The sequence below is a fragment of the Amblyomma mixtum genome, chromosome 3 (genome assembly GCF_055824585.1).
Source record: "Amblyomma mixtum isolate Tamu chromosome 3, ASM5582458v1, whole genome shotgun sequence".
NCBI lineage: Eukaryota > Metazoa > Arthropoda > Arachnida > Ixodida > Ixodidae > Amblyomma > Amblyomma mixtum.
The window spans coordinates 58744603-58770965 of NC_143014.1; the positions used below are offsets into that span (position 1 = coordinate 58744603).

A 26363-nucleotide genomic window follows, 5' to 3' on the forward strand; every position below is an offset into this window, starting at 1 on the left:
GGAAGAGACCAACTGAAACGCCGGGTGGCTATACAAGACTTTTCTCCTTGCATAAAGTCTTCAACGCCGCCATGACGACGATTCTGTGCAGCCATTCCCAAGAAATATGCAACAAACGAAACTAATGCGAAGAGCCGTCCATTTCAAACGTCTCTCGATGCACTGGATGTGATGGGCCAAGGCCATTGCAGCTGAGTGGAGTGTTGTCGCTCGTCACGCCGAGGCCAATCGACCTTAGCACGAGTGCAGTCGCAAGCAGTGAGGAATTGACGCACACGTAAGATTTGTTCTGAAATAACTCCGTGAAAAGCGTCTTGCGATTACACGCTAACATCAAGCTTTGCCATGACCAGGTAACAGTCAGCGAAAAGGTGCGGTAAAATGGTGCCAAGTGGCAATGCCGGAAGATAAGTTATTTCAGGGCCGCACTCTGCGGGCTGAAAAGTAATAGTAACAACATGTTCGTCGAAACCTGTTTGTCACCTTGAAGACACGTACTAATAATACATGAAGGCTTGTTGAAGGCCTGTTTCCGTTAACGCGCTCGTGCAACGCCACGCAAATCTCTCGGTCCAGCCTCCGCGCGTTAGGTAGTGTCACAAAGCTTCAGCTCCAAAACCCATTAATGGTGTCGCTCTAAGCGCTCTTAGTTGAAAAAAAAAAAAAAACATTTCGTATATTTGTATACCTGTAGCTTGAATTAAAATGTATTATTTGTCAATAAAACTTGAGGGAAAACTGCTACTGTTGCTTACGAGGCATCCTGTTTCACGTGTATTTTGCTATTTCTGCGATGACTGGGGCAGTTTGATATTTGCGCATATGCTAGGATATAGGCGAAAGGCTATCACAGAGGCGTATACAAAAGTCATGACAGATACGAAGGATTAATCCGCGTGCGCCCGGAACTCCCCCACAGTTCTCGATGTGGCACTAGCTGAAATAACAATAAACCCGCAGCACGATTACGATATTCGGTAATGCGTTACTACAGCGCCTGCTGTGCGTGAAGAACAGCCGTATGGCTGTGCTTGGGTGGATTTCAATGAGGAATTACTTCCTTAGACAACTTATACTTGCGTCGGGTTATATTTAAACATACGAGCCAGTCTTCCTGCAGCGAACAGTGACTTCGTCCGTCTATACGTTCCTCTTGCTTATTACCTGAGCTGGAGGCTGCGTGAGAACCCATGGAAAGCGACAGAGGGGAGATTGCGCCAAGCGGAAGTCTTCACGTCTCTGAAACAGAGGAGAAAAAAAATTCATTTGAATTATATATTGAGAACCCTAGGTACAGAAAAGAAAAATGCACGCGACTGTGACGCGAGGAACGAGACTGCAGTGCACTGAAGGTTGCATAGAAGTTTACGAACAGTAGTTCCTCAAAAAATGGCCTTCCTGTGACTGGTCTTCATATAGAAAGGCCGCCTTCGAGCCTTGACACTGAACGTCATTTCCTACCACCGTTATCGCGGGAAGGCTTCATGCTCCTCTTCTTTTTTCAAGAGAGCCGCGGAGAAGATTGTCAAATAAAGCCGATATTACACCTTGAGGGACTCCGCTAAAACATTGGACCTATAAAAAGATAAGTAGGGACTCCTGCCGCACTGTTACCGCGTCGACCTTGCGCTTTGAGGCTTTATCGTTCCTCTTCTTTTCTCAATAGAGCCGCGGAATAGCTTGTCAAATAAAGCCGATACTACACCTTGGGGGATTCCCCTAAAACATTGGAGCTATAAAGAGATAAGTAGGGACTCCTGCCGCACTGTTACCGCGTCGACCTTGCGCTTTGAGGCTTTATCGTTCCTCTTCTTTTCTCAATAGAGCCGCGGAAAAGCTTGTCAAATAAAGCCGATACTACACCTTGGGGGATTCCCCTAAAACATTGGAGCTATAAAGAGATAAGTAGGGACTCCTGCCGCACTGTTACCGCGTCGACCTTGCGCTTCGAGGCTTTATCGTTCCTCTTCTTTTCTCAATAGAGCCGCGGAAAAGCTTGTCAAATAAAGCCGATACTACACCTTGGGGGATTCCCCTAAAACATTGGAGCTATAAAGAGATAAGTAGGGACTCCTGCCGCACTGTTACCGCGTCGACCTTGCGCTTTGAGGCTTTATCGTTCCTCTTCTTTTCTCAATAGAGCCGCGGAAAAGCTTGTCAAATAAAGCCGATACTACACCTTGGGGGATTCCCCTAAAACATTGGAGCTATAAAGAGATAAGTAGGGACTCCTGCCGCACTGTTACCGCGTCGACCTTGCGCTTTGAGGCTTTATCGTTCCTCTTCTTTTCTCAATAGAGCCGCGGAAAAGCTTGTCAAATAAAGCCGATACTACACCTTGGGGGATTCCCCTAAAACATTGGAGCTATAAAGAGATAAGTAGGGACTCCTGCCGCACTGTTACCGCGTCGACCTTGCGCTTTGAGGCTTTATCGTTCCTCTTCTTTTCTCAATAGAGCCGCGGAAAAGCTTGTCAAATAAAGCCGATACTACACCTTGGGGGATTCCCCTAAAACATTGGAGCTATAAAGAGATAAGTAGGGACTCCTGCCGCACTGTTACCGCGTCGACCTTGCGCTTTGAGGCTTTATCGTTCCTCTTCTTTTCTCAATAGAGCCGCGGAAAAGCTTGTCAAATAAAGCCGATACTACACCTTGGGGGATTCCCCTAAAACATTGGAGCTATAAAGAGATAAGTAGGGACTCCTGCCGCACTGTTACCGCGTCGACCTTGCGCTTTGAGGCTTTATCGTTCCTCTTCTTTTCTCAATAGAGCCGCGGAAAAGCTTGTCAAATAAAGCCGATACTACACCTTGGGGGATTCCCCTAAAACATTGGAGCTATAAAGAGATAAGTAGGGACTCCTGCCGCACTGTTACCGCGTCGACCTTGCGCTTTGAGGCTTTATCGTTCCTCTTCTTTTCTCAATAGAGCCGCGGAAAAGCTTGTCAAATAAAGCCGATACTACACCTTGGGGGATTCCCCTAAAACATTGGAGCTATAAAGAGATAAGTAGGGACTCCTGCCGCACTGTTACCGCGTCGACCTTGCGCTTTGAGGCTTTATCGTTCCTCTTCTTTTCTCAATAGAGCCGCGGAAAAGCTTGTCAAATAAAGCCGATACTACACCTTGGGGGATTCCCCTAAAACATTGGAGCTATAAAGAGATAAGTAGGGACTCCTGCCGCACTGTTACCGCGTCGACCTTGCGCTTTGAGGCTTTATCGTTCCTCTTCTTTTCTCAATAGAGCCGCGGAAAAGCTTGTCAAATAAAGCCGATACTACACCTTGGGGGATTCCCCTAAAACATTGGAGCTATAAAGAGATAAGTAGGGACTCCTGCCGCACTGTTACCGCGTCGACCTTGCGCTTTGAGGCTTTATCGTTCCTCTTCTTTTCTCAATAGAGCCGCGGAAAAGCTTGTCAAATAAAGCCGATACTACACCTTGGGGGATTCCCCTAAAACATTGGAGCTATAAAGAGATAAGTAGGGACTCCTGCCGCACTGTTACCGCGTCGACCTTGCGCTTTGAGGCTTTATCGTTCCTCTTCTTTTCTCAATAGAGCCGCGGAAAAGCTTGTCAAATAAAGCCGATACTACACCTTGGGGGATTCCCCTAAAACATTGGAGCTATAAAGAGATAAGTAGGGACTCCTGCCGCACTGTTACCGCGTCGACCTTGCGCTTTGAGGCTTTATCGTTCCTCTTCTTTTCTCAATAGAGCCGCGGAAAAGCTTGTCAAATAAAGCCGATACTACACCTTGGGGGATTCCCCTAAAACATTGGAGCTATAAAGAGATAAGTAGGGACTCCTGCCGCACTGTTACCGCGTCGACCTTGCGCTTTGAGGCTTTATCGTTCCTCTTCTTTTCTCAATAGAGCCGCGGAAAAGCTTGTCAAATAAAGCCGATACTACACCTTGGGGGATTCCCCTAAAACATTGGAGCTATAAAGAGATAAGTAGGGACTCCTGCCGCACCGTTACCGCGTCAACCTTGCGTTTTGAGGCCTTATCGTAAAAAAACTATTGAGGGTTAGTGCTTGTTAAACCTAGTGATACGAGCGAAAGCTCTGGTAAGCATGGTTTGGCGCTTGAGTCAGTCCGGCGCGCGCCTCATCCATGACAAGACTGAGCGACCGGCGATGCTCGGAGCGAGCGCAGCTGTGGCGCCTCTCCATATCGAATCATGTGGTATGACGTCACTTGCCACACCTCCGCTCCGCCGGCTCAAGGTCAAACGCGCACCAAACTTGACCTTGGGAGCTGTGCGAAGAGCATAGCTTTCGCTCTAAAACGAAATTTCTCCCAGTCGCTCAACCGTGCAGCGATTCGTGCCTCCCGGACGTCGATGGCCGTCATGCAGCACGCGAGTTCGATGACGCCGAAAAGTGCGTCAGTGTACGGATACCGAGGAAAGCATGAGAGAGCGCCTTTTGCGTGCATTAGCAGCGCCAGGCTTCCCGTGCACCCGAAGCGGATTACTACCGTTAGCGTCTGACATCAGCGCCGCTGCAGATGCTTAGGTTGTCTGGCGAACTTTAACACGCTCACTGCGTCGTGGGTCACGCCGTGTATTCCTGCTGTACGGCACGAATACTGAGTGGCGCTATGAAACCGTGGGAGAGCTCAGATTTTTCAAAGAGCCAGCGAAAAACACACATAGCAGGTTGCTATTGCCATCTCTTGGAAAGTTGACTTCGCCGGAGGCTCATTGGTGGGTCACGTCGCACCCCTGAAAATTTAAGAGTGGCCCAACGGTGGCCACGAAGCACAGGGATTACGGTCGCGAAAATCGCTGTCGCAGTGAACGTGTTAATGGAACAAAACGAAGGCATTTATGTCTCTTGTTTTGTGTCGCGTTTCCTCGGGGCGATGCGTGTGACGCAAGATACACAAGAAACGCTCAGTATGAAACATTTCTCCTCCCCTTTAACTCAGCTGGTTACGATGACTCTTACGAAAGATCACTGACGTGATGCAGAGTGGAAAGTGTTTTTCTAATGTTTTTTTTTTTTTTCCACGATTCGGAGGGGGCAAAAATCGGGCTCAAATAGATTATTCAGCAAAAGCTTCCATAACTCGGTTTCTTTTCGGATAACTTTTTTTTCGAAGCAAAAGGCTGATTACTACAAAGCGGCCATTTTAAATGCAATGGAATCACTGAGCAGGCAGGTAGTCGTCAGCGCGGGCAAAGCTTGATACAATGATACCAGTAAAACGTCTGGTCATTACCAGTGTCCTGACGTCTCGTTTCTAAAACGTGCTTTTTGAACTTATTCTCAAATTAGGCCGCGTCATAAATATTAAGCTGCAAAAGAGGTTTAAATGATCAGTTAACTGAAAACACGCCTCTTGAATAAGCGCTAGATATCCGCTAATTTTCTTAACTTTACCTTTGTACATCGGAAAACTACGTTCTCTAGAAGATGCATTCGCTAGAAAACGAAGACGCATCTCTCCTGGGTACAAGAATACGGTAAAACCGGCTTGCACCCGAAAACGAAGGGCTCTGAGCATACCACACCTCAAGGACTCTGTGCTCAGCTATATTTTTAGTAGGATGCAGCACGGCACCATCGACTAAAATTCCACAACATTGGGTGAGAGGCTTGAATGAGTAAGATATGAAGAGAATTAAGGTGTCTTCCCCGCTTACTGTACGACTTTTTATAGTTGCTATGTCATTGAATGGCTGACTGCAGACGGGCACACCTCATATGCAAGGAGAGATTTCTTAACGCTCTAATGACAGCCGTATAGCGCAAGGGGGCTGAAGTAAAGCGAAGGACTTGCACATGACGGTAGAACGTGCGCAGGAAATGAACGCTTCTGTCTATACTTTCGTTTTTCTCCACTCATTTAGTCAAGGAACTAAACCTGTGGCTGCATTCAGTTTGAACTTTTGAACTTATAAGTGCAGCGTCATAATCTGTCAGGTTCAATAATAAGCAAACTGCTGTTTGGATGAGTATAGCTTAATGACCCCTCTCGGGGGTTTCAATACACAGTTTAGTTTTGAGCTCATCCATGCTGTTGGCTCTGACTGCGGGAAGAATACAGCGTTCAGCAAACAGGCGGCAAGAACTGCCGAGGTAACTGTTCTTAGACACTCTTCGGCAGTCTCTGTGGCCGAGGATAGCAGCATACGGACGAGTATTTCGTAATTCCTTGACCTGCACCTGGTGCTCTCGGGGTTAATTGTTTTCCGCTACGGTACATACATATGATCTCTAGACAACACTTCCACGTCGATTCGAAGTCAAAACAACTGATGTCAGAGCCGGCTACTGAGCGGCACTGGGCGGGTCGCCGAATATTCGCGACGCTGGCTCGTCCCTGCATGTACGGCGTTTCTACGCTCAGTGTAACGCACGTTCAACGTGGACTGTCGCGGGAAGGCGCGCATTCAGCAGCCTAGCAGTTGGCCGCCCGTATACTGCCTGGTGCCACGCGCCGGGAGACAGAGTTGCATGTGTACGCACCTTCTGACCTTCTGCTCTCGAGTCGTCGGCATGCAGCTGTTTGCGAGCAGAGCACTCGAGCTGTCACCTTCGCGTCTGCTTTGCCCAACGCAACGCGCGCGAAAAGCCCCGCGTCGTCCGCATCGCGAACAAAAGAAACGTGGTTGCTGATGGGGGCTGATCTAATCTCGCTGGCCCCCTCAGCGCGATCGCGACCAGCACTGATTATACGCCGAATGCGCGCGGCCCCCAGCTGAGGAAGATAGCCGCGCGGCCAAGCTGTTCCGTTTTGCGCGGGCGTCGGACGCAGAATATCGCAGCTGTATTGGCTTTTGTTCGGCTTCTCTCCCGGGAACAATGCCTCCTCGGTGACTTTAAACGGTGACGTGTTGATAGCGCGCTTTGAATACCAAGCAGAGGGAGCGACGGCGTGTGCGTGGCGCTCCCCTCTCTCCTTTCATCCTCCCCTAACACAATGGAGTATAAAACACCGGAGGTGGCAATACCAAGCGTGCTCAGCGACTCGGGTCATCGCCCAGCCAAACAAACGATCAAATGAAAAACCCCAAGTAATTACGTTATGACTTCCACAATTTCTTTTGTGTACGATACCGAGCTCTACGTTCCCGTCACGAAACCCGCGCCTGTGTATTTGCGCTGTTTTCCCTTGTTTAACCAGTACGGCCCCGAACCTGCGTGTGATAAAACATTTTTGCAACAACAAAAGGACACTGCATCGATTGACACCGACGCTGGGTGCACACACAACTTCCCACCGATTATTATCGCAAAAACCGATGCGAACCGTATCTCTATCAGAGAGAGAGGGAAAGGTATGACAGAACATACCTGGCCAATTGAATAGACAATAGGACAATATGAAGCTTCCGCAAAACACTAGCCGGTAAAATATGTGAGTTTTGGGGAAAACAATGATGATGAAATGACGGCCGACGTTACAAAACTATAGTTTTGAGCCAGGGAAAGTTTTTTGCGGGTGCCAGAAATTTTTTTTCTCATTCAAAGACACAGAATTAACGCATAAAAAAGGGTCACCTCAAAGCAAACATTTTTAGGCAGGGTGCTTAAGGCAGAATAATAATTATTCAGAATAATAGTTGCAACAGATGCAAGAGGTGTGGCATATCTGAAACGACCCCGGGTTCCAATCAGCATCGCCTGCCCTCGTCCACATCGCTAGCTTTTTCCACATACCTCCCAAGAGGGGAGCTTGTGTTCTACTTAGCCATAAAAATGGATGCCTAGATAGATGCTATGGCTGGATAGTCCTTCGTCGAGGCACGCACTCACGCTACAAGGAAATATGGAGCCGACCCAGCCTGCCTCTCTTATTTATGCTCTATGGTAGGATAGAATTTGAAAATAAAGCTTAGCCCACATGGCCCACGTGAGAAAGTTAACATTACATGAGCCTGTATGAAAAAGTTTGCGCCGACATTGCAGACGCACAAAATATAGCGCTAACGCACCCGGGCGCAGAACCTAGAAGGAGAAGGCATACAAAATTCGGCAGAGACACTTAAGGCTGCTTACGTGTGGATATGCGAAAGCATTGTCGTCTCTGGGTGCATTGTTTACGCGTAATAATTGCACATGCATTAAAGTTATTTTTTACGAATTTATGAAAACCACAGAGTCGTACAGCTTTCCGGGTGGTGTCCACGCGCATATGACACCACTCGAAATGCTGTACGACGAACGGTTGCATCACAGTTTCGATACGAATGTTCGGACAACTGGCGCCATGCACATGGAGGTAGGACATGTACTACCAGCAACGAATGAAACGCGAACAAGAAATCTGAGGTGGCAACACAAAAACAGCAGCATATTAGCTCCTAGGGAGTATTTGCAGGCAAGGTTGATAGCACTTCCGAAAAAGGGACCTTGCGCTTTCGAAGTGAAATTGCCATCGGTAAGTATTGAACTTTCCGTGGATAAAAGCTCCTCACTTTGCTCTTCGTGGCTGTGTTGTCTTGTTCGCGTTTCATTTCTTCCTGATAGTACAGGATTGTCTAAAGTGGCGGTGCTCGGCTTTCAGCGTGCGTCATACGGCCGCTTGATGACGTAACCATATTTTTCTTGACATCGCTTGGATTGATTCTCTGTACCATCTACACACACGCACACATACACGCACGCACCCACGCACGCGCGCGTGCGCGGCTTTTCTCGTAATGGGACTTGTAATGCTTTCTCATGCATTGGAAAACAAAAGCCGAAGCAGATCAACTTTTCGTATAGATTGCTGTTAGATGTGCTTACTGGTAACGAGTACTTACGCAAAAAAAAATGTTTTAGCATGCAGGTAACATTACGACGCCTTGTCACGGAAGCAACAAGTGATCTGATCGGTGATGTCATAATCTGAGCGGCGATTTCCGCGGTACCGAAAATGGGGAGCGGCTCGGGGGCAGTAAGTAATACCGGTTACCATCTTTAGCGACTTCCCTAAGATATATCAGTTTGTTTTTGTTTCCTAGAGGCGCAGTGATTTAGTTCCTTCTTGTCACGGCACGGCAGTCGCATTTCACGCATATTTTAGCGCCTAAAAATTGTTCTGATTTAACAGCTGCCGCAAAACTTAGTCAAACTTAATTTTAATAATTACTTCCATTTCGTGCAGACCGCAGTATATAGGGACGTCAGAACAATAGCAAGTACATGATGCACGCAGACCGCAGTTTCTCTTTATTTTTTGTGGATTTAATGAAATCAACTTCAGCTAACGACTTGTTAGTGTCACTTAGCGCAAAGCCTGATCAGATTGTAAAATTTCGTACTAAACTTATGAGCTTCGACCTGCATCTTACAGAGCACCGTTCCGAGCGGTCTATTGCTTGATAACGTGAAAACAAAACTCTGTACAAACGCTTCTAGCTTGCACGGCTGCCACTACGCTCAAAATGGCTCTGAACTCAAAATCACCGCAGGAATTTATAATTTTCGGCACATCCCAATGATTTTCTATGGCAGTAGGGAACATTTTGTGTGATCGCAGGAAGCATTTTATGGGCCACATTTCGCAGCGAGGAGGAGGGCCAGCCATTATAATCGTCATGTTCGAGCAGAAACTCCCCAGACTCCCTAGTTTTCTAAAAATGTCACGTTTAAAATATCACCATTGAGGTGCGCGGTGTTCGCTATTGGTGGCCAACCGATGACATTAGTTCCTGATGTCCAAGAAAGCTGGGCATGCAGGGTGTAAACTCTGGAGTATCATGCGATTTGTACAAAATACGTACGGCGTTTCAATTAAAGCAGCAATTTTTGTTGTTGCTGTTAACGACGCTGTAGCTCCTATGCGATCAATATTAATGACCGGTGAATTATAGACGAAATTACTTCGCTCTCCGGAGCATGTACACGAGCACGCCCTTTAATAACCGCTAGGTACAACGGACGTCTTCTATATGTTGCATTAATGAAAATAAAACGCTACCGCTTGACGATATGAACCGATAAGGCGTTCACGAACAGATCGCGAGAAAGACAAAAATGATGCAGCTTAATAGTTGACAACGTATCAATTACTGTGCTGAATGTCGGGAGCGATCTGCTTGCTGCAACGGTACGTACTGCCCCTGCCCTTTCCCGTACGCAGCAGCAAATGCCGCTCAGAGGAGGCCTATCGTCATGCCGTCCCGGTCAGTCGCTTTGCGCCTGCTAGCGGTCGTGGCAGGTGCAAGGGAGTAGACGCCAGCGTCATTGGCCGGAGAGCCTCCTTCGAGGGGCACCTGCCACTGCGTTCTTGAGCTGTAGCAATGTTTACAAAAGGAAAAAATACCGGCGACACGTAGGCAGGAAAAAGACGCCCAGAAACAAACGCCATCTTTGACGAAAGGTGGCTCGGTTTTTCATCGGCAGCTATTCTATGCACTAAAACAATCAAGTGGTACCAATGGCATAAATAATTACTGCGCACCCGTAAGCTAAACACCCTTTCTTCCGTTTTGAACTGCATTTATAGCCTGCATGAAAACGTTGTTCGTGTTGTTTGCTGTTTGTCATATTTAGGAGGTAGATTACCTCGTGAAGAATAAACAGTCAGCAAGATTGTTCATACACAAGTGCACCTTAATGTGGTTGCCGGAAGTGGGGCTGGTTGTAGAGGGGCTTTACATTTGCTAACGGCTATTTGGGCGTAACACGCGACGGTGCACCGACTGGCGACGGGTATGCCATGGAAGCTTGTGCTAATAACCGAGTCGACCGCTGTGTCACTAATAGCCTAACCCTCCCACAGCTCCTCCTCGTCAACTCCCACGAAAAATACTTCAGTTTGATGTAACTGTGCGAAAACGCCCAGTTTATCGCTCATCAGTGTGTCTCTATCTCTGTATTGAACGCAGTGACGTCATAATTTCTTTGCACACAAGATTACTCGAGCAGTTATTCCATTCCCATTGATCGTCCTTTAACTTACTGCAAATAACGGCATGCGTGTAAAGCTATTTACGTAAACTGCCAATGGCCTGAACTTCAGGTAGCTGGATTTGGTAGGTAATTCAACCTTATCGCCTTCTGGGCGCTTAAAATTCATTTCTCTAGTTCGTTTTCAATGACTACAGATAAGCCTGTTCAGTGATTTACAGGATGCCTGTGTGGGGTGCTGTCTTTAAAAACTGACGATCAAACAAATGTTGTCCAACTCGTTTACTTCTCGACTGCGACGTCCGCTGCCGCAGATTCAACCATCGTCGAAGCGTCTGTACGAGCCCGATGTGCCGTTCGAGAAGGCCACATTCGGCATGGGCTGCTTCTGGGCACCCGAGGCGATGTTCGGCGCCGCCAAGGGGGTGCTGCGGACTACCGTCGGGTTCGCCTCAGCCTCCAAGAAAGAGTCCACCACCTACCGCTCACTGTGAGTGGGCTCGTGTGTTCTGCTCTGTGCCCAACGCCTAGGTGGCATGTACCGCCCTTAAGAGTTCCCAGGCCAACGAGTTCGCTGCATTCAGACTCTCTTTGCACTCCCTGGCACCTTCGAAGAAGTGACAACTAAAGCCCCTCGTTTGAGGGGCTTTAGTGAGAACTAATTTCCCCTCGCCCGCGAGGAATCTATGGCTGCGAGGATACAATAGGAACAACAAGCAAATCCGTTACCTTGGGAACCCTTCATGGGAGAGAACATTATACAGGATGTTTGACTGAAAGCTGTTAGTAATAATGAAAATGTATTATTATTATTATTATTATTATTATTATTATTATTATTATTATTATTTGAAAAAGCGTTTCTGTGGGCATCGCGTATTGTCATCGGTGAAGGACGTCAGGAATAGCGGAGACGATTAGCTGGTTAACTAAGATCTAATAGTATACCTTTCGGGCTATTACAGTGGGGCGCTTCACTGTAATTGGAGATTTTGTAGCGCGTCATTACAGTAACCATAATTTTACGATTTTCGAAACTGCGATCATCGTTGGCGCTTCATCGTGAGGACTGTTGGCCCTCCGGGCGTGGAAAACCACAGCCGGCTGGCAAAAGCACACGCAGCCACTCCTACAAGGGCACATCACCCGGCAGCGCGCGTGTTCCGCGCTTTTTTTTTTTTTTGCAGGGACGTTGTCGTTCGAAGAGCGAGAATTTCCTGCTCTGCATGCTCTTACGAGGATTGCATTTTCGGAATTATAAAAACTAACACTGCTAGGTGATAAGTTCAAGCAACACAAGACGAGCGCAAGGAAGGAACACGGGACAAGGCGCTACTGCCTATTGAAGTATGACCGTATAGACCAGCAACAAGTTTTATTTAACTGATACGACTATTTCTAACAACGAGCTAGAAGTCTGTGTACAGTCAGGCGCCTAAACCTAATAGCTAAAAATTTAACTATTACGTTTTAGATAGCCAACTTGCTAGTTAACAAGACATAGCTATCTTCCGATGTCCGCCACCGGTGACAATATGACGAGGAAAGCGACCTGCGCGTGGTCATATAGGCACCATGCAGCAAATTAGTGATGGGGGGGGGGGGAGGGGGGTGTACACGCCTTCTTGTTTTCTGAAGGCGCTCCCTTAGTTCGTAACAATCTTTTCCCATGCAACTCCATGGCGGATGTAACTGTTCGGAATGTGGCTGAGAATGCGCACGTATATTTGTGGCGGTGTAATTTTTTTTATTAGTATACGAAGTACATAGATGCTGGCGTCTTGGTTTATATTTCTTTTACTAGTTTAGTTGTTGAGTGAATGGTCCGGATGCGCAAAGTACCTGTATCTGTGTAACAATTTGTTGTCTGTAGCCGCCGTAAATTAATATCTAGATATGTCAGTGTCATGCGAATCGTCGAGGCTGATATCAAAGCTTCGTTATACACCTACTGCTCATGTGTACAGTGCTGAGCATGGGTTCGACTTCCTGAAGTTTGTTTAATTATTGAGTTGATCTGTTATGCCTAGTCCACAGGTGCGCGTGTTTTACAGCTTTTTCTATGTCTGCGTTACTCGAGTGGGGTTGAACAGCTAGGTTTCATTAAAACGCTTATAACCTGAACTGCAGCGTAGTTTCTCGACACGTTTTATGTAGTTCTTGTTATTTAGTTTTGCCCGTTCATAAATACGACTTCAGTCCGTGTCTAAAGTGGCGTAATTGCTCGCAATTTCACCTGTGTTGGAGTCATAAACGTTGCTAGTCCTAACTGAGACAGCAATGACACAAATGAAAAATTAAAAATGCATGACTATCGCTCCTCCTCTACACTCCCTCTCTCCTACCCCCCCTCTTAGATATTTAGACCCCCCTAATTTCAATTTCTGGAGAAACCCTGGATGGTGTCATACCTCATGCGTCACACGAAGCGTGAATGAATGTAGGCTAAGTTTTTATACAAAAACTTAGTCTATTCACTCCATTCGTCAGGAACGTCCATTATGCACACAGATGTCGCACACAATTCTGGAGGGGCTTTCTTTAGTTAAATACGAAGCAATTTGAAGTAGGCCTACATATTTGCGTTCGCAGCTGATAAAGAGGCGGTCACTCGAGAAAGCTAGTGAGATATAGCTAGCAAGTGAAACCTTTCGACTGTGCCAAGCTGCTGCTGTGTTTGCGTGTTTGAGACAAGCTGCGGTATAAATCTCAACCGTACCAGCCAGTAACTGCGCTGCATTTACCAACAGCCACCTTGCTTGATGTGCTACACGAGGCACAGCTACTTTAGTCCTCCTCTTCTTCTCTGAACATGTGGCTGCGGCGTAGTAATATGTGGCTAGTGCTGTCGTGGTATTACTGAGACCGGTAATGTGTTTCTCTGTTGTCTGCCACAATGCAGGACCCCCGCGGAAGAAGAGGAGGACGAGTAAGCGTTCATGCAGATTTTTTTTTTCCTGGCACGGCGTTTTACAGTTTCGTACGCGGAGAGATTCTGAACCTTTAGGAGGCTATGCGATACTTCAGAATGTCTTCATCCAGTTGAAATGCTGTAATCGGTCTCAGGAATCGAGCCCACGGTTCTGAAAACCAGAAGCGAGGTACCCTTTGCCACTGCGCCATCGGTGTTTGTCTCAAAGACAAAGTGTCAGTCACCTCTGTCTAGCTTTCTAAGTCGACGTATACGCCGATTTCTTCACAATTTTGGCCGCGTCCTCGATAAACCATTTCCCTGTCTCTGCCACTATGGCGGGTAATCACCATAATACCACTCGGCTTCGTCACAGAGTTTTCGTTTTCTGTTATGCACAGCCATTATTCCCTGGAAAAGTACCTCATATAGCAGTCGTTGTAGGAGTGGATTTTCTCTCACATTTAGACATATGCCACCGGCAGCTAAAAGGGGAACTTAAGTGGTCGCCGACGCAGGTTCTGACTGCAGCTCCCAATTGTGGGGTGCACGCCTGTGCTCCGAGAAAATTCAGCTTTTTCGAGGCATTTTCGGTATGCAAACTTTATTCTGCTCTAACGGCATTTAAACCAACATGCTTCGCTAAAAGTGAAAGTGATAAAAGTGTTTCCACCTCACGGCCACCGTGAAAAACCAAATAGCTTTCGTAAATTGAGTGCCTTTTCGTACACGGATGTATGTACTATGTGTTCGTCACGGCACTTACGGGTTTCTGTTGACCCGCGCGCGTGCGTGCATGTGTTTGGGCAGGCCGAGTAACAAACTGACTTATTTTAGAGCCCTGCCGACACGTACTAAACGCATCGAAAGGTTATTTCACACCTGGGGAAATACTCAGTAGTTTTCACGGAGGTTTCGCTCGCACTCTGCTCTGTGTTCAGAATAATAAAGAGCGCCTGGCTGACCAACCTGAGCTCGCAGGTTCAAACCAAACGCTTACAGCGAGGTTCGCTCTACCCCCGTGCTGTTTCGCCCGCAGAGGAATAAACATCGGCAGTGATCCTTAATGTGCTGTGAGCATCTAGCTGTATGCGTACAACACACGCCCAAGAAGTCTGGCATTGGTCCTGAAAGACGTTAATAGGCATACAATACTTACAGTGGCAGCGATAGCCATCCTATTGTGCACGCATGGAACAAAAAACATGGGCTGTTTGGAATGTTGCAAGCACGCTGGTTTCAAACACCTGTGTGACAACTTCACGCCTCGTATGCGGAAGGTGCAGGGTTCGATCTCCAGTGCCGTCGGGTACCCACCGGTTGTCGAATGGGTACAAGCTTTCCCCTGGCTTGGTGCTCGGCTTGAGCTCGGGTGATATGCTTGGGAAAGTGAGGTTTTTGACCCAACATCTTGCCGGCTAAAAAACATGTCAGACACTGCGCTCTTTGGCCCCGCTTCCCTCGCGCCATTAAAATCAAATCATCATCATCATTTACTTGGTCTGGACCACGCAGATGTGCCAGGAACCCCTTCTGACTTCTCCGGGTATTTCTAAGAATGCCATGCGCGTCGTCGTCATGTGGAACACCATGGAGTGCTGCAAACTCGCAGAACGATCGCGCTGCTTCCTTCATGCCTCGCGCGCGTGAGTTCTGCATTGGGACGCAGAGAGATTTTTTTTTTTTTTTGAAAATCATACAGCAGTACAAAGGGGTTCATATTTCATCTGCATGGTTGAACCTGGGGGAAATTGCCGCGCAAATACTCGAAACCTTTGTAATCATCAGTCTTTCTGCGCTGCATGCAGGCAATGACCGCACTATCATTCATCACCGGACGTACTACTTCACTCAGGGATATCCGATCTGTAGCCACCATTCTGGGATTGTACGCACGATAGCAGCTGCAGGCTATGGACGAAGCAGTGTGATACAATGGCCTGATGGCTATACAATGGCGCTGTCTCATTTCACGTTTAGCGCATCGATACACAGAGACCCACGAAACGTGAGCGAGGAATAAAAAAAAATACAAATGAAACAATCATCATCGTTGGCGGTTTCCAAGAGCAAGGAAGAGCATTTTTACTTAATCACCTAGTTGATCTGTTAAACTTAATCTACCTTTGTACGCCTACAAATACGCGAAAAACTTCCAACGAGACAGTTGTAATGCACCCGCAAAACACACGTGCGTGCGCACACGCGCACACAGGCACGCACAAAGTGGGCGTAGAGTGATAATGGTAGCTACGTCGCGAAAGTGCTCTTCGCTGAGCTCGTGGTATTTAGAATGTCTGTAGAAGGAGCATGCCTTCAGAAGAGCCTTCGCCTTGAAACGCTCTTTTTATGTGCCCTTAGCACGCACGATGCGCCACGAGCTGGTTCGTATGGAGAGGATGCCGGGCCTCCTCGCCTATCACTCCGGAAGGAGGGGATTGGGGTGAGAGGGGTGGGGGTTTCAGGCATGGAGGAAAAAAAAACTCTTGCGGGAATTGCATGATGCCACATTAAAGAACGTGACTGATGCCTGTTTGGATCGGTTGGAATTACGTAGGGCTTGCGCCTCTGGAGTTCCGCGCGAGTTGTCGAATGCATGATGCCACATTAAAGAACGTGACTGATGCCTGTTTGGATCGGTTGGAATTACGTAGGGCTTGCGCCTCTGGAGTTCCGCGCGAGTTGTCGAATGCATGATGCCACATTAAAGAACGTGACTGATGCCTGTTTGGATCGGTTGGAATTACGTAGGGCTTGCGCCTCTGGAGTTCCGCGCGAGTTGTCGAATGCATGATGCCACATTAAAGAACGTGACTGATGCCTGTTTGGATCGGTTGGAATTACGTAGGGCTTGCGCCTCTGGAGTTCCGCGCGTTTCACTGAAATCTGGAAATGAGCAACGTTCAAAAGAAAGCAACCTTTTCAGAAAACAAATTGATCGAGGTTTTTTTTAGGTCTAAAACTTTTCAATAGAAACTTTTCCCGTATCCCCTGCGGGTTAAAATTGTAATAATTAAAGCAGTATGAAGTAAAACTACTACCGCTTGCTCGAGACGACTGTGAGCAGTACTCTTAGAGTTCAGTTTAATTTTCGCAACACACGTATCGATTTTTTTAAACTCTTGGCTCTCGTTACGTGGACGCCATGCATAAAACTTGACGGGGGGTCGAACCAGTGACCTCCCTCTTACGTCGGAATCGTGTGTGCAGACAAAGATGCCAGAATGGGGAGAGGGTGCAGAACGCGACTGATGCCTGTCTAGATCAGTTAAAATTACGTAGGGCCCTTCGTTTTCTGGTTAAACCCGATTTTACCTAATTATTGCACAACGACAGATTTCTTCAAGGTCAGGTTGAGCCCGATTTCCACCCGAAAATCCGTCCGCCTTCCAGCGAACGTATTTTTCAGTGAAAAAGCTGAAGACACCGGACGAAATTTAACGGATATCCTGTGCTTATTCCAGGACAATTTTTTCGTTGATCTTTTGACCTTAAACCTATTTTAACGCCTGTTGGTGGCTTAATTTGATGACAAGTTCGTCTGTAAATTTATAGAAGTGAAATGCCAGAACACAAGTTCGGCGTCATTGTATCAAGCGCTATCCAGGCTAACGATCGACGTCCTGTTCCATGGCTCCTGCGCGCTTAAAAATGTGGCTGTGACGCTGAATGACTGTTTTCGTATGTACAAGGCGGGCAAGTCTTGGAAGCACGCGGAAGTTCTGCGTAGAAGATTGCTTGTGTACGCGACGAAATAACTGTACAAGATGAAGAGAAAAAATGGATTTGGTAACAAGTTACTCAGCGCAACATGCCGTTTCCATATTTATTGTGAAATATTGATTTTAAAAATTGAGAATTCTGTGTCCCGAAAAAAAACGAGACTTTTTGCAAATTGCCTTTATGGCCGAAAGGACCCATAAAAACCTGGGTGATAGAAATTTTCCTCAGTAGCCCGATTTTAACCCGCCTTTGAACTAGAAAATTATCGCCCGATTATAACCCCCCCCCCCGAGTTCTCGAAAAAATAAAAGCAACAAAAGGGCCGAAATATTCGCTATTCGAGCCAAATATGAATATACGAAATTCCGCCTACGCTTGTGTGTCATTCGCAGGGGTGATCACACCGAGGTGACGCGCGTCGAGTACGATCCTCGGGAGACCAACTTCAAGGAGCTGCTCAAACTGTTCTGGGCAAACCACGATCCGACCAGGCAGCGAGGCACCAAGGAGTACATGTCAGCCATTTTCTGCCACGACGATGTTCAGGAAACTGAGGCGAAGCATTCACTCGAGGAGCACCGCAAGAACTTCCGAAATCCCATCGTCACCAAAATCCTCAAGCTGGAGCAGTTCTATACAGCTGAAGAGTAAGTCGGACCGCTGCCGTGTCTCTAGCGTGCACGAGTGTTCGCCACTGCTCCCGCTGCGCACGCTTGACTCCTGGGGCCCTCAGACACAAAACGTCGCAGATTCTCGCACAGCTCAAGCACGATTCTTAGCTGAGAACCCTGCTAAAGCCGGCAACAGCTGCGAACTTGCGGCTGCCTCTTTCAAGAATTTTTATCAAACGTGCGAGCAATGCACGGCGTAGAGCCTCTATATTAGCGTCCTTGCGCAGCGCCTAGAAGGCTCTCTCCTTTCTTGCCTCGCAACATTCCAAAGCGTCTTCTGATGTCAAGAATCTACCGCCTGTTATTTTTACGACGCCGCGCATTCGGAATGTGGCGAGGATGCGCTCGGGCCAAAGCTTGTTCGCTCGCTTCGTCGTAAAATTGACAGGCTGCAGGTTCTTGACACCAAAAGGCGCCCAGAAATGCAGCGACGATACGACTGAGGCGAAGGAATGAGAGATTTAAATTCCCATTCGTGGGGACGGTAATACAGGAGGCTCAGCGCCCTGGTTTGGTCTCGGTATACGCATTTGATGGAAATCGTCAGAACGACTTGCACACCTCTTGAGAAGATGGCCGGAGTCCGGCCTTCGGTTCCGGCCTTCGCATGGAGGCAAACAGCAGGGAGAGGGAAGGCACATTAGCTTGGATGGCCGGAACCAGCGAAAAAGAAAATGTATGGGATGTAGAAGAGAACGGAAGGGATAGGCGCGCGAACACAGCCAAAATTTTGTTAAAAACACAGTCCCCAAGAACACCCTATACTGCATGCAGATGACGTGTGCAGGGTGTCCAGGCGCTTGCATACAGTGCTCCGGATCTGCATAATTATAAAAAGCAAATAACTCGTAGGTGCAACCCGGACTCTAATAGAGTATACTTTCAACAGTTCACGTTCCTTATGGAATCTGCTTATTCAGAGTACTGAAATGCACCCGCAATCTCGGCAACATACTTGAAGATACCGCCTTTTTCCTGCAGGGATTGGTTACCTGTGCTCGCGCATACTGCACTTCTGACAATACGGCCGGTATGGCTGGGTCCTGTCCAGCACATTCGTAACAGGCCGCGGATGTACGGCGTAGTGCGATTGTACGAGGCTTCTTATGGATACAAAAGTCACAAGTACCCATTCCGAAGGGTTTCACAATCAATTCTGCGCCATGGTGCTGTGCAGTGTGCGAGCACCGTGTTGTTCGGTCGCCTCGAACGGCGACTTCCGTAGTAGGGGCAATGTGCAATGTCGTCGGTCAGCAAGTGCAGCGGACCGCGTGCTGCGCGCAGGTCCCACCAGAAGTTCCGGCTGCAGCGTAAGACGGCGCTGTACACGAGCCTGGTCCAGTCGGGCATGAAGGACGTGGCTCGGAGCCACGTGGCGACGAGACTCAACGGCTACGTGGGCGGCTTCGGCACCCTGGCTGCCTTCGACGCCGAGAGCGGCCGGCTGGGCCTCTCGGCCGACCAGATCAACGCCGTGCGCACGCTCATCCGCAGGGGCGGCGCCCGCTGAGCCACACCACGCCGAGCCCGGCCACGCGCGCTGGGGAAAGCGCCGTTACTCCCATTGGTGTCCGCCACTGAAGCTCCAGCCACTCTTGTCTTCTGGTCAATAAATTCTTTTTCCCCAAGCGAAACGCAAACGTTTTCAGTTTCCGCCAATACCCAAAGCGTACTGCGCGTGTGCTTTCGCGAAGTTGTAAAATGGTGCACTCAATATACGGGCAGAGTGGAGTTATAACCCTGTAATGACTGGCGTATCACGTCCAGACTATAATATAACTATAGTTTTCGCTCATGCTCTTAAGTTATGCTGCAAGATATTCACAGTATTTACCATATAAAATTTTGTGACGACTACGAGAGATGTAGGAAGCCTGTTATAAGTTCATTATAACCCTTAAACCGAAATTTTATTGTGATTTTTCCAAATTTATGTACTGCACGTGTTTGAGTGCGTGCGCGCAATTTTACTCTCTAAACATTCAGAAGTTTGCTCATTTTAATTGTGTGGTTATCACGCTTTTGTTAATAAATGTCCCTGATTTTTCTTACAGGTAATTCTGTCATGTAGAAGCCCCTTAACGATGCAATTCTGGAAGCTCAACTTTTGTACGGTGTTTGCATTTCCTGCGTATTACAGGGTTAATCGCGTGCACAGCTGACCGCAAGCATGTGCGATTCAAGGCCGCAGAGTCACTAGACGCACGGTCCACAGCCTGTAACTTCGACGCGGTGCACCGCTCACTTTCCAGTATAGTCCAGCGTCATAATGACACCAGACCAGCCACCGCGGTGGCTCAGTGGTTATGGTGCTTGGTTACTGACCCGAAAGACGCGGGTTCAATCGTGACCGCGGCGGTCGCGTTTCGAGTTTTTATGGAGGCGAAATGGTTGAGTCCCGTCGAAAATATCCGGAGCCTTCCACTACGGCGTACCTTACTGCCCAGGGTCCGGACATTTTTGAAAAACAAGCCCACTGCATAGATGAGGCATCGAAGATAACCTCTGCAAAATACTAGAGCCATGCGCGCCCCGAAAAGCTGCGAAAATTCAAATCAAAGCCCGCTCGTTCTTTCCTTCAACAAAAACGGGCCCGGCCCACTACTCTGAACCCCGCTGACGTCAAGGGGGGCTACTTTCGCTAAAGGCACTCCATTGGTGCATCGTTCTGACTGACGGGAGAAGGTTGGGCGTAGCCTTGGCGTCGCGTCGTCTGCACAACGCTTTCCGCAGCGCCTTCTGTTCTGGCTCATGCCTACAAACCCGCATGAAGGAACAAAAAAAAAAAACTGCGGAGGGAGCGTGCGGCGACAGCCTTGAACCCTTGCCATAAAAAGTAAAAAATAGTAAAACTGAGGGAGTTGGGAGTTGGTTCGCCCCCCCCCTCCCCCCGCCGTGATCACCTCACGAGACGCTCTGCGTACGCGCTCCCTTCTCAGATTTTTTTCTTCTATGCAAGCCCCCCAAAACAAGGTTTTAATTACTAGTGCAGCAGAGCCTTTCCCTCGCTCGCCCACTTGACCGCTCCGCACACACACCGCTTATCTTTCGTGCATCCTGCGTACGCCTTGACTCCAATGAATGACATATGCTTTGGAGCGGAGAAAAGACACAAACACGCATGGAGAAAAGCAAACGGGCGGTTGCCGGGTCCGCGCTTCGCCGTGTGTTTCGAACACAACCGACTTCCGCCCCTCCGCTCGTGAAACGGTGGGGAGGCCTAAAAGAATATGAAAAGGTGGCTCGTTAACTGGGAATGACAAACAGATGTATGAAAGGATGCGCTCGCTAACAAGTCTAGGTGGTCGAGCCGATCGCGCCTCTCGATCGTTCAGTGTGCGGAGAAAATGCAAAAACCAAGAAAAGAATTCTATTGAAGGCGGGCCATGACGTCGCCCTTTGACGCACTCCACAGACACCACGCCTCCGGCTTACACCGGAGAAGGAAGGGGTGATTTTGCCTTGCCGAGCCTACTCGACGAGGAGCGGGAGAGAAGAATTTCGAGGAGGGAATGGAAGGAGAGGAGGCTCGCTCAAAGAGAGGTAGAGAGTGTCTGCTGCGCTGGGGTGGGCACGGGCCCTTTAAAGGGCCACTGACCAGGGTCCGGACATTTTTGAAAAACAAGCCCCCTGCATAGATGAGGCATCGAAGATAACCTCTGCAAAATACTAGAGCCATGCGCGCCCCGAAAAGCTGCGAAAATTCAAATCAAAGCCCGCTCGTTCTTTCCTTCCTTCAAAAACGGGCCCGGCCCACTACTCTGAACCCCGTTGACGTCATGGGGGGTTACTTTCGTTAAAGGCACTCCATTGGTGCATCGTTCTGACTGACGGGAGAAGGTTGGGCGTAGCCTTGGCGTCGCGTCGTCTGCACAACGCTTTCCGCAGCGCCTTCTGTTCTGGCTCATGCCTACAAACCCGCATGAAGAAACAAAAGAAAAAAGAAACTGCGGAGGGAGCGTGCGGCGACAGCCTTGAACCCTAGCCATAAAAAGTAAAAAATAGTAAAACTGAGGGAGTTGGTTCGCCCCCCCCCTCCCCCCGCCGTGATCACGTCACGAGACGCTCTGCGTGCGCGCTCCCTTCTCAGTTTTTTTTCTTCTATGCAAGCCCCCCAGAACAAGGTTTTAATTACTAGTGCAGCAGAGCCTTTCCCTCGCTCGCCCACTTGACCGCTCCGCACACACACCGCTTATCCTTCATGCATCTTGCGTACGCCTCGACTCCAATGAACGACATGGGCTTCGGAACGGAGAAAAGACACAAACACACACAACACAAACACACATGAAGAAAAGCAAACGGGCGGTTGCCGGGTCCGCACTTCGCCGTGTGTTTCGAACACAACCGACTTCCGCCCCTCCGCTCGTGAAACGGTGGCAAGGCCTAAAAAAATGAAAACGTGGCTCGCTAACTGGGAATGACAAACAGATGTATGAAAGGATGCGCTCGCTAACAAGTCTAGCGAGGGACGAATACAGGCCGGTAACAGGGGTCGAGCAGTTTTGTTGCACCCCCAACTAGGAAGGGCAGGGAATGGAGTGGCGAAGGTGAAAAAAAAAGCTTCAAACAGAAAAAAAACAGCGACTGGGGAGAGGAAGGACAAATAAAAAAAAACGCGGCGAAACACCGCGAGGAGACCCAAAGAGCAAAACAGAGAGGGTGTTAGGAAACCCGCAGCGCCCCCCCCCCCCTCCAACAAACCCAGCAGCAAAAACCAAGAAAAGAATTCTATTGAAGGCGGGGCCATGACGTAGATATGTGACGCACTCCACAGACACTACGCCTCCCGCTTACATCGGAGAACGAAGGGGTGATTTTGCCTTGCCGAGCCTACTCGACGAGGAGCGGGAGAGAAAAATTTCGAGGAGGGAATGGAAGGAGAGGAGGCTCGCTGAAAGAGAGGTAGAGAGTGTTTGCGACAAGGGGGTGGTCACAGGCCCTTTAAACCCCATAATCCAAACCAAACATAATCGCTGCCAACCGCTGATTCCTCGTCACGCACCACTCGAGCCTCTGAAGACCCTGGATATGTCTTCCCTTGCAATGGTATCCTCGGCCAACACACCCAGATTAAAATCCTGCGTTAATCGGCGCATGTATGAAACTAATCCCAGCCACGGTGAGCACTTTTCCAAGCAGCCACTCTGCGCATGCGGCGCGAGGACATACCGTGGCGCCATCTCTCGGCAGCGCCCACATGACAGTCTAGTAACGTTGGTGGAAGGGGGATCGCAAGTGCCGAGTTGGAAGGGCTCACGTCAAAGCAGCGCCGGCGGTCTTCCGCCAGCTGCGCTTCAGCGGCCGCTTTCCCACCTCAGCATTAAACGAGCGGAGGGATCTGTTGCGAGGCCCTGTCCCCGAATTTACACTTCCTATCCCTTCTGACCTCCCTCGCTCGGCCCAGGTACTCGCCCACAAGGCGAGAGCCGGTATAGCGTGCACACCGGACATCCCTAGTCGATGGCGGCGAACCAGGACCGGCTGCCCCAATTTGCCTTGCTGACTGCAACGCCAGTTTCCGTCACCTCATCTGAAGCTACCTCGGCATGGCGAGCCACTGGGCGGCCCACGGCACCCCAGAGGCGACGCCAAGCGCAAGCTCAGTGCCCTGCCGGACTTCATTTCGGAGTACTTAGGCTGGCTCCTTAGGTCTTGGGCCATCCTTTTCAATAAAGGTCGATGAATGAATGAATGAATGAATGAATGAATGAATGAATGAATGAGCACGTGTGCCGCTCTCCTACTTTGCAGTCTAGTTTTCGCGTTTATGGCTTCGTGGTCCTGTTTACAGACCATCTGATCCATTAGGGACTTTTAGAATAGGATGACGCTATAGGTTGGGGGCATAGGGGATTAGCGGGGGGCCAGTGCGCATGAGCAGGACAATAAATGGAGGGAAGAGCCCACACACAGGCCCCCCGCTATTCAACTGTGCCCCTAACCGATGGAATCACCCTCTTCTAAAGGCCTCTGTTAGTTCTACTTTTCCGGCAGCAAAGCACCTCACATCCGCTAAGGCGGTGCAGCCTGGCGCACCCGCGCCGGCACCCGAAGGCGTCAGGTTTTGGTGACGTGTACACAACTCGTTCGAGAGGGGTGGATTTCTCCCTCGTGTGAATCCTGCATAATACAGCGGACTTTGGCTCTGCCGAGTTACTGCTTGGCAGGTGGAACACGTTGCGCATGCCAGTCGAGAGGGGAGATGCTCAGCTGTGCCAGCTGCTGCTCGTCATGGGCATGCAGGGCATAAGGCTTGCAATAAAGAGAGAGAAAGAACGAACTTTATTTTTCAGCTTACGTAATAAGATGACGCTATAGGTTGGGGGCATAGGGGATTAGCGGGGGGCCAGTGCGCATGAGCAGGACAATAAATGGAGGGAAGAGCCCACGCACAGGCCCCCCGCTATTCAACTGTGCCCCTAACCGATAGAATCACCCTCTTCTAAAAGTCTCTATTAGTTCTACTTTTCCGGCGCCCTTTTGAAGGCCACGATGTAGCTGCTGACGGTGAAAGAGCCACGTGTCCCCTCGATGTGCCGGATGTGGGCGACAAGAAGCGGCCAGAGGATGGGCCTGCCGGACGAGCCGTGCCGCCACGGTGGAGTTTGTGATATCAGGGGTTTCCATAGGAATTGAAATTAAGGGCAGTGTCTAAATTTCCGGAAGGGGGGGGGGGGGTAATGAGGAGAGGCGGTAGTCATTTTTAATTTTTTGTGTCCTTGATGCGTCGCGTAGGACTAGCAATTGACAACGATGACAGAAATTTAAAAAAAATCGTTGCGAATTAAAGGGTCCCTGAAAAGGGCGTTTGAAGTTGGCTATAAAATGCTTGCATTATGTGGAGTACAGGCCACCGAGCGTTCATGCTGCGTACAAGACCTCAAAAGCGAGCCGATAATTTGCAATACAATTTCAAGAACTCCCGCTTCCGCGCCTCGGGGCGGCCAGCGGTGCCGAGCTTTCGCCCGAATCCGCGCGTCGTTACGTCAGCAGCGGACTGCTAGCATTGGTTCGCCGTGCCAGCTTCGTCAACTCCAAACCAGTTTAGGAGGCGCTGGCTCCGCCCCCTGGGGAATTCCCGCACGTGTCGGCGGCCGGCAGAGGGGCCGAGTGCGTGGAGCCGGCGGACCGGCGTTTCAGCGCGCAAAAAGTGACGAGAGGACGCGAAGACGCGGATATTCAAATTTTGATTACAAATAACTCAGCTTCCACAAAACGCATAAAAAAAAATTTTGCTGGAGGATATTTGTGACGCTGCGTCCTTTAGCATCCTAGGCATATCACATCTTTGTTGGGGCCCTTTTTCACAGCTCCTTTAATGGGGTGCCGTCAGAGAAACAAGCGGGTGTGTACTCCTCCTTGGGGTTGTGTAGAGAAATCATTGATCGCTTTGCAGAGAAGCTGACTTCCGGAATCCTGCAACCCGTAATGCAATGTGAAAAGTATGGCAGAAGGCACGCGATAACTACAACCTTAAAGGCGTAGTGACACCAAAATTTTCGTAGTTTTTTTTTTTTCTTTTGAACGTAGGCGTAGGCGAGAACGTGGCGAGCGTAGGCGAGAACGTGGTTATGGCCCTCGACATCAAAGGGGCCTTTGACAACGTTAGCCACACGGCTGTAATGGAAGGACTCGACAACCTCCACTGCGGCGAGAAGATTCACAGCTACGTGAAGGCCTTTCTCTCCAACCGCACTGCAACGGTTGGGCTCGGAGACCTTCGCAGCGCTAAATTTTCGACCCCCAACAAAGGCACACCTCAAGGGTCCGTCATCTCGCCACTACTTTTCAACGTGGCCATGATCGGACTCGCGAGACAACTCGAGAAGATCGAAGGCATACAGCACGCAATATACGCTGATGACGTCACGGTCTGGGTTACCACTGGGTCGCTCGGCCAGAAAGAAGAACGACTGCAAGCAGCGGCTACCTGCGTGGAAGAATATGTCAGTGCACGAGGCCTCGCCTGCTCCACCGAAAAATCAGAACTCCTGCGAGTCCACAAAGGGAAACACAAGGAAGGGTCCCTCAATGTCTCCCTCGAAGGACAGCTAATTCCCGAACGAGACAAGATACGATTCCTGGGAATGTGGCTGCAGAGCAACCAGCGATGCGGCCATACGCTCGGCCTTCTCAAGCAATCGACCACTCAGGTCGCCAGAATGATCACGCGCGTGTCGCAGAAGCGGAGCGGCATGC

The 26363-nt window shown here is 49.1% G+C and overlaps 2 protein-coding genes across 5 annotated transcripts in view; one reads left to right on the forward strand and one right to left on the reverse strand.

The window, feature by feature from the left end:
- The window catches only part of LOC149350320 (mitochondrial inner membrane scaffold 2-like), a 34578-nt gene extending 27957 nt beyond the window's left edge, over positions 1-6621 (reverse strand). The window contains exons 1-2 of the mRNA XM_089579333.1: positions 6483-6621; positions 1165-1239 (exon numbers count right to left, since the gene is read on the reverse strand). Coding sequence (XP_089435459.1) covers positions 1165-1192 — 28 coding nt within the window. The 5' untranslated portion in view covers positions 1193-1239; positions 6483-6621. The remainder of the gene's footprint in view (positions 1-1164; positions 1240-6482) is intronic.
- LOC149350321 (peptide methionine sulfoxide reductase-like) overlaps positions 1-19795 on the forward strand; it is a 34081-nt gene extending 14286 nt beyond the window's left edge. For 2 of the 4 annotated variants that reach the window (XM_089579330.1, XM_089579327.1), the window contains exons 2-5: positions 11171-11346; positions 13759-13785; positions 17883-18137; positions 19446-19795. In XM_089579330.1, the coding sequence (XP_089435456.1) occupies positions 11171-11346; positions 13759-13785; positions 17883-18137; positions 19446-19671 (684 nt within the window). In that variant the 3' untranslated portion in view covers positions 19672-19795. Of the gene's footprint in view, positions 1-8859; positions 8899-11170; positions 11347-13758; positions 13786-17882; positions 18138-19445 lie in introns of those variants that run through there. The other 2 variants (XM_089579329.1, XM_089579328.1) reach the window with 2 other exon arrangements.
- Positions 19796-26363: the final 6568 nt, after the last annotated feature.